Source organism: Labeo rohita, chromosome 16 (assembly GCF_022985175.1).
Source record: "Labeo rohita strain BAU-BD-2019 chromosome 16, IGBB_LRoh.1.0, whole genome shotgun sequence".
Classification (NCBI taxonomy): domain Eukaryota; kingdom Metazoa; phylum Chordata; class Actinopteri; order Cypriniformes; family Cyprinidae; genus Labeo; species Labeo rohita.
Window position 1 is genome coordinate 13,749,904 of NC_066884.1, and position 8,758 is coordinate 13,758,661.

An 8,758-nucleotide genomic window follows, 5' to 3' on the forward strand; every position below is an offset into this window, starting at 1 on the left:
ATTCTGAATTACAGTAGTATCACAATTTTACTAAATATTTGTATGTGCTATTCCAACTACACAATACACAATAATAATGACACAATAATTGAAGTAGAAACAAAATTACAAAGTACTGTAAAAATACAGTACAATACTGTACAGATGCATTACAGTACATTGCTGTAAAATAAATTACAGTAACTTGCTGGCAACCTTGCTGCCAGTAACTTACTGTAAAAATACAGGAAAATTTTTAACAGTGTATAAATCTCAGTTTATTTGGTCCTTAATAACAAACATTTAGAAAAAGTTGTACAAAATGAAAAAGTATGCCATCTGTTTTTGAGAACATCAATTTTATATTAAAATTTTCAATTTATATTTCCTATCAAGCTATATTGCTTTTCTCTTTATCATAATTACAATGATATGTATCACCGACCACATCTAAATTTAAATAACCCTGTGTATTTTTTTTTAAGAACGACATGATCATATGAAACTCATAATGCGAGTGTTACATTAAATACATACTTACAGTTCTACAGTAGACTGTTACTCCAACAGGTCCTCTGATGTTTTATATTTAAAATTAAATTAGCACCAAAAGTCAACAAGGGCATCTGAATCGGAAGGGTTAAACCTCCAATGAATTGCCTGCACTGTGATACAAAAAGCAGAACAATTGTAAATCGAAGCCCTTGAAGACAGGTTACAGTTTATGCTATCAAAGACACACAATCATAACATTTCATGATAATGATAACAAGAACAAATGGTTTCAAAGAACACAAGCACTGTGTTCATCAAGAAGAAAAAAGGGAAATAAAATCCACAAACTTCAAAGCTTCTTCTCTCAGAAAAAAAAAAAAAAAAAAATTATTTTTTTTTTTTCTCGAGTCAACTAGTCATCTAGCTTTCTACTTCAAGGTATCCAGACAGATTACCAGACAAAACAAATGCCTCCCATAGCAAACAACACTGACTGAAGTATATTTTCTAATTCAAAACGACAGTTTAGGACAGAATTAGTTCTCATTAAGACAACCGAATCTAGAAATACATTCGCTCTAACTGATTCATGACAAAAGTTGTCTAGTAAAATAAATTAAGGTATCAAAATAGATTGGAAAAGTTCAATGCTAAATGTGTTAAAGTCTTTACTCTTGATGAATGCAGCAGTTTGTGTAGTGCACAAATGGGAGGCACAAGGGTGGCTAAGAGCAAGTCAGACGGGACGCTGACGGAGTCTCTCAGGTGCGCCGACACTGGCTGGAGTCCCCATGGACCCAGAGGCAGATTTGTGCGTACTTGGGGGGCGTGATTCGCACGGCTACGTTGTAATCCTGCTGCATCCCGTTAACATCCACCCACTGGTGACCCGAGAACACTCCAACGATCTTCCGCTTCCACTTCTTCTTGCCAGGCTCTTTGAGTCGAATGTAGACCCCCGAGCCGCTGGAGCCAGGTTTGGCATCACAATACTGGTACAGCAAGTCGTTGGACTCCTCAGACACGGAGCAGAAACGGTACACCAGGTTGCCTGGTCGGTCGTCATCAAATCCTGAGAAATGGATACGTCCTGCAGGCAGCTTCTTAATGGAAGGGATGACACCTAGATCCATGTACTTGGTCTTCTGAGCCCTTTTAAGCTCCAGGATGGCATAGTCATAATCAGCCACGACGTTTTCCGAGATTCCTTTAAACCAGCCCTTCGGCACCTGCATCTGTTTCACCCGGGTCCATCGGAACGAAGGCTGTTCGGAGGTGGTGCTGCGCCTACTACGGCTTCTCCTGCCTTTGCCTTTTCCCTTCCTCTCCTGCTTCTCTTCAATCTCTATATTGTCATTGATCTCCTCCTCGTCCTCTTCTTCTTTTTGCTTCCTCTGTCCTTTACCTTTCCGACCTTTCCCTTTCCGTCCCTTCCCTTTCCGACGTGAACGTTCTTTCAGCACGCCGACACTGAGTTTCTGCACCCCATCCAGGTAGTCCGTACCATTGTGGATGCAATGAGCGGCAGTCAGGACGTGCTTGGGTGACACCAGCACACCAGAACACCCCGTGGAGATCTTCACAGACGTAGAGAACGGATACTTCAAGGAGTACTGCTTGTCAGCGATGGTAAACCGTGTGTCCGTGCCGTAGACTTCTCGTCTGCGTCGAGTACGTGATCCAGAAGCTCCCATCCAGTTGTCGCTCACGTTTAACTCCTGTACGGTGACGGTGGTGAGTGTGCGGGTGCCGTTTTCGTACATGGTCTCGTAGGACAGTAGCTGCTCCAGATCATTCAGACTGGGTTCCGGGAGACCCCGTTGGCACTCAATGCCACATATTCCATGGAGCTCAGTCTGTGGCTTGGCTAAAAAATCAGAATTGCCCAGATGCACCGTTTGCTTTTCTTGTACCAGTGGTACTTTCCTCTGTGGCCAGGTGTAGTCATCGTCACTTGTGGGTTCGTCCACTGCTGCAGACACCAGCACAGCCAGTGCTGAGATGCAAAGCAGGAGCGTTAAGGGTACCGGGCCCATTGCAGAGAGACCCCTAGACCAGACAGAAAGAGAAAAAGAGAATTAATGTCACTTAAAATATAGTTACATAGGCTAACCCTTAAAGTCCATGTAAAGGCAATGCAGAGAATTGTTTATAAATACATTATATATTTTAGAAATGTATTGCTGAGAGCATGTTACAAAGATTGTGAACCATGCAGTACTGTATTGTGGAGTTAGACCGTTAACAGTTTTTCACTATTTTTGTGTTTAGGATTTTTTGGGCGGGCCTGAAATCATGTCTCGATGACGCACTGGAGCCACTGAGCATGGCCCCTCCCCTAACACTATAATAACTAGAGCGTATTAGCATCAGTTGTTCGCCCACTCAGTTGATGTCATTATTGTTAGTTACTACAGCCTACAGTTTGCTAGTTTTGCATTTTATCTGGCTGCGATAATTTACAAAAAATCTTGGTCTCCTTGAGCGGTATTTGGCAGTTGAAACAGGCGGCAGCTTTCCCGCGAGTGGGCGTGGCTTCAGCTCCGACAACAGACACGCCCCCAGTGTTTCAGAGCAGAGAACATATATTTTTTATTTATATAAATATATTATTTATTTATTTTAGTTACTCGTAAAGTTTTTTTTTTATAATTCAGATGTGGCTGGGTGGTTATTAACACGTTATTCTGTGGTGACAAACTCAGAACACATATTTAATATTGGTTTACACGGACTTTAATACGGAGACATTTAATTTCTTCTGTATAAACAAAAGAAGGGGGAGGAAATTATTTACTGTGCCATAAACCATATTCAGCTTTGCTTACAGAAGCCCAGAACAGTTATAGTTAAAAATATAAGAATACATTAATACATACATTACTGTTATTTTCCACATTTTTTACATTTAGATACAGTTTTCAGACATCTAAAGTCCAAAGGTTTTTATGCATATCCTAGGATATGCGTCCACTAATTAGCTTTACACTAATTAGTTGTATCATTGCATGCAATCAGTAATATCATGCCTGCACATTTTGGATGTCTTTATTATATAGCACACCTGATTAATTTCATCAGCTCATCAGTATTCATAAATAATAAATAAGGGGGGCTCAGGAGGAGCAAAGCTGAAAGGCTGAAAGTATTGAAATCTGGAACAGAAGATTATATTAAAACAGTCATGACCACTAGGGGGAGACAAATAATAAGACTTGGGAGCACTATTTCAACAGCCCTGTGAGTGTATACACTGTACACTGTACAGTTCACCTCATTCCCCATCATCACATTCCACAGATATTTTGATCCAGTCCTAATGTACTTGTTAAGTCAACAATAGTATTCCCACAGATTCCAAAACTTCGAATCTGCTTTTAAGATACACACAATAATATTTTAGTATTCAAGAAATAGTTCAAATAATTACTGAAAGCCAAATTTGCTGCTTCAGCTTTAGAGACTAAACAAATGAGTCAAATAGCACACAAATATGCTCTCATTTTAAAAAATCCCTAAACGACACCATCTGAAAGAAAATTCTGCCATTAGAGGAAAATGATGCTGCCTGTGTAGACTGGAGGTTTGTGGCGGGGGAAGTAAGAATATTGACCCTGTCGGCACCGACTTGAGTTTTTTGTGTCAGTGGTTTGGAAACGTTTCCTACTGTCTTGCTAAATGTCAGTAATAAGTATATACTGGGGTTCTGCGGATGGTAATGTTACCAGTAAATCAGAGTACAAAATAATATGTTAATCTAAACACACATTCACCCACACACACGTACAGTAGTTGGACAAAGCGAATAGCAGCCTGCTTATGCATTCATTTATGTATCAGGTAACCTTAACTGGAAAAAAAGTTTTAGATATAAGTACTTTTTCCTTTTTTCCACCAGACCATCAGTTTGCATAGTGATGAAAAGATGCTTGACTCTTCCACGCAGGTCACACATGCAATCACGCACCACATAAATCATGCACATAAATAATGGGAATAAATGCGTGATTTCAAATGGATACCAGTTCCCACAGCTTTGAACAATGCTTTTCTATGTTTTCTGCAATCATTCATGAGTAGAGGATATGGACTGCCCAAACAATCTAATAGAGAGTGCACTAACCTCAGCACAAATATGAATAATACATTTTTAATGAATTTATAAATATTTATTAAATATCTTTATATTTTCAGGTTTTCCATATCAGTGAAAAAACTTCTGTTAAGGTCCTGATAAGGGTGACAGGTTTATTTGTGCAATAACGACCAGCTGACTTTACATTATCCAGCTTTATACATAGCTGCTAACCAGTAAAGCTAGAATACTGAATTCCATTACATCATACAAAACATGGCCTAGCAACAAGTTGAACACTGCAACAATATTATATTAAAATATATTTATATTAAAAACTACATTTGTTAACTAAGACACAAGATGGTGCCCTTTCCATTTTGATGGTGTGTATGATATGAGACATGAAAATAGTGCTAGTTTCAGTTACCCAGATGCGTGGACTGATACAGCACTGGCATGGACAACGCTGACTATTTGGCAATAAAGTATTCCACAGAGCCATGTAATAAGTGCATTTATAATTACATTTGTTTATTAAGTAATCACTAATTCAAAGCAACTGGAGACAAAAACAAAAGCAATCAATTAATTTTTAGAGGTGTAAGTTTGAATTGTTACAATCAAAATTAGACCAGCATACTAAGCCAGTATTCTGATTCTCAATTTATATCCCACAATTCAGTTAATTCAAGCCACGGCATAAAATACTAAAAAGGTATTTATGACTTTTTTAATCTTATAATTCATCTTTTCATCTTTTTTTCCAGCAGTTGTGAGTTTATATCCCACAATTCCAGCTGTTCTTTTCAAAATTGCTAGTTAACTGAAAAATCAAAACTGCGAGAAGATATCAACTTTTACCGATTACCTTTTTATTTTTTATCTCGTTTTGAAAGCAAGCTTCCATAAGCTAAAACAGAGGTATAAACCAAAGTCCCTTTCAGGTATATCTATAGCCTAGTCTTTGTGTGAGCGCAACACGATGGAGATGATTATCCAGTTGCACAGGAAAAAAAAAAAAAAAAAGTCAAACCACAAAGCCAAGCATTTCACAGCCACCACTCTCACACATTCATCATATGTTACATTGCACCCAAGAAAAACCTAGACTGCAGCAACATTTTCTAATCTGTAGTCAGTTTAGGGGTGGAGAGGGTGGGCTGGAATATAGATTGCTACTGCATTCTCGTTTCAGTACTTTCCCTGAGGAGCTGAAATCCCTCTTCTCCCACCTCACACTTCACTATGACATGCCGTCGATGTGGATTATCTACATTGGCCGCTCTGTCTGTGAGAATCAATCTGTGCAGACAATGCTGTGTGGCCTCAGTGGAAGTGTAAGGGGAAAATATGTGTGTGTGGATCCAGGCAATGACAAATCAGATGCATCCCTACTGAAGAAGACCATGAGAAGCGAAGCACTTACAAAGGTCCAAACAAATTCCAGTAAGACAGTGATGTAAAATGTGCAGACAGCTCGAGCCTTAAAAAGTCTGCCAAACAAACTCGGTCTGATCTCTCTATCAACAGTTCTTTTCCTAAAATCAGCATCTGCAATCTGACGTTCCTCCATCACTGCTAAAATATCGCTATGACATTTTCAATGACATTTCCAATGCCTTTTCTGTAGTAGATACATCTGCTTTGCTCAAAAAGATCTGGAGATGCTTAGATTAGTGAGGCTTAAAAAACTGGCTGTAGTGGCAGATGCAGGAAATTCCCCTCCGTGTCAGCATCATCCCATTTTTCCATTACAAGGCACAGAAATTTCAATCTTGCACATTTGCAAACTTTTCAACCAACTTCAACAACCAAACGGTGGCGCTAATGGTCGCATTTATCATTAAATTTTAAAACTAATTCATTCAAAGTTGCCAGATCTTTAAGCGCACAGCTTTCCCTCACCATCAATCATTTATGGATATATGAATATTTGCATTGACTATTGTAAGTTATGGTAATCATCTCCAATGCACAAAAAATACTATGATAAAACTTTTCACCAAAAAGTCCTCGGCTGTATTTATTTATTTATTTATTGCAAGATTTAAAAATAAAGATGAGGAGTCAATCTACCCCAATCGTCATTAATTATTATTACTGATATACAGATATATACATTTAACCTATTCAGTGCACTCCCTAAACTTTCCTGAAAAAAAAAAAAAAACAACTTGGTCCATCTTTCATAGTAGTTTGCAATCAATACTATTATTTTTATTTTTCTTGCCAAAGGCAAGAATGATGCAAAAAGTGTTTCAACTAGTAGATAAAAAACTTTTACAAAATAAATAAATAAAAATAAATAAATAAATTACAGCAGCGATAACTCTCTCTGAAGGTGAAATGTGTCATACCTGCTATCATTCGATTGATGGAGATGTTCAATCCGCAAACAGATGCTTGTTATTTAACCAAGAACCGTCTAAAAGTTACTTCATCTCAGAGGGTTTTCTGCTGGATGGGCTGATAGTCCGTTTCTTCTCATATCTGCTCCACCTTCAAGACAGGGAGAGCTCAGAGACGAAGCCCTTGGTATGAATTACACTTGACGTTTAAGGGAAAAGGGAGGAAAAAAGTCCCAACAAGTTTTTCACAAAGACTTTCGTATAGGGGAGGGACCATCGTGCTCTGCAACGATGGAGCGGGGAAAGTGAAGTTGAGAGAGCGTTCAGCATTTAATGAATCATTGTATTTGAATAAATCTTTATTTGACATTTCAAAGAGTCGCTTATATCCAGAATTCAAAGGGGCTTTCCGCTGATTCGTTCCACTGACAGCACAATAGCGCAGCAGCGGCTTTATTGTGGTTCGGTTCCGTTCCCACATCACTGACACTTCTGTCCCTGTACATGATGTTGCAAACACGCGAGCAGGGGGTCTGCGAGTTAAAAGAACGCCTTCAAAGTAGCGTGCACATGTATGCAGATTCTTGTTTGGGTCGATGACGTCACGTTCCTTTTTTTTGTCTGAATCTATTAGATAATTTACAAATGAGATAAAACCGACTTTCTGTGAGGAATGCGTTTCCACTTTCTGAATTTATTTTATACGTATATATAACAGTGAGACTAAACACGTAATTTAAAACTATATATAAAAAAAAAAAAAACGAATAGTATTAATATTTGGCGATACTCGGATGTAAACAACAACATGGACTGCAGGGTTAATGTACGTTGAATACGTTGTTCTGCTAATTTCTGCTGTCTAAACCATTGAAAAAATGCGTGGAAGCTGCTGAATCATAGAGAAGGCCTTAGGAAGCAGGAAAGGGCGGAATATTTTGACAAACTAAAGTTAATAGGTGGTAAAGATACCTACAAGCAGTATTAATTAAGATATTAGCCTAATATTTCACCTACCTGACTGGAAATGATAAGAACAAACATGTATGTCGTCAAGATTCTTACCCTGGAAATCCCGGTTCAGTTTGGCCAACCACAAACGCCTTTTGTTCCTCAGACAGCTTTTTGCACTCTTCTCCTTGATTTGTTATAACTTTTGGCGGTTTGTACTACTCCAAATGTTTTTCCTGGTCCGACTGATTAGTACACCCCAAAACATGACAATAATTGAACATTTTCAGCAGCAAAAATCAATAAAATATGCGAGTTTCGTTGGGGTTCAGTGGCACTGTTTACGATCTGCGATGCCACTTTATGACGGCTTATGACTATGACACTTTATGAGGGGTAATGAACCAGAAGTCTCACCCATAGTCTTACTTCTGCATTAAAGAAAAAGGTGGATATTTTTGTGATACAAAAGACTACTTTAAAAAAATATGTAAAGGAAGCAATTTTGGTAGAGAACAGGAAATTGTACACGCTCATGACTGTGACAAGGTTAGTATGCTTTTGTTATAAACATAACTTGATCTTTTTATAAACATTTTTTAATGTCAAATAACCCAATGAAAATTTGGCAATATCTGTGATTTTTTAATCCACATATTTTGTAAACTCCATGATTTATCTTTAAATTTCTATTTAACATGCTTATTTGTCATTGACGTATTGACGTAAAAGGTTTTGTGTTTATTCACTCTTCACTTCAGATATCCGCAGTCTCTTTGGAATCCTTCTAATGTTCCTTCATTGCCGTTTATTCATTGCTTGATTCAATAAGATCAACACTATCAAAAGTGTTTCCACTTAATGAGCTGCGGGAGCTCTGAGCGTTTGAATGAGGTCGTATTTTATT

General features: G+C 38.1%; 1 protein-coding gene across 2 annotated transcripts; it reads right to left on the reverse strand.

Annotated features, from left to right (window-relative positions):
• Positions 1-842: 842 nt before the first annotated feature.
• Positions 843-8,204, reverse strand: prss35 (serine protease 35). 2 transcript variants are annotated; one of them, XM_051132384.1, is made up of 2 exons: positions 7,966-8,204; positions 843-2,523 (listed from the first exon to the last, which is right to left on the reverse strand). In XM_051132384.1, the coding sequence occupies exon 2, from the start codon at positions 2,508-2,510 to the stop codon at positions 1,236-1,238; it is 1,275 nt and encodes a 424-aa protein (XP_050988341.1). In that variant the 5' UTR covers positions 2,511-2,523; positions 7,966-8,204; the 3' UTR covers positions 843-1,235. The 2 variants fall into 2 exon arrangements, with proteins under 2 accessions (XP_050988341.1, XP_050988340.1); XM_051132383.1 differs by lacking the exon at positions 7,966-8,204 and adding an exon at positions 6,910-7,140.
• Between the last annotated feature and the right edge of the window lie 554 nt (positions 8,205-8,758).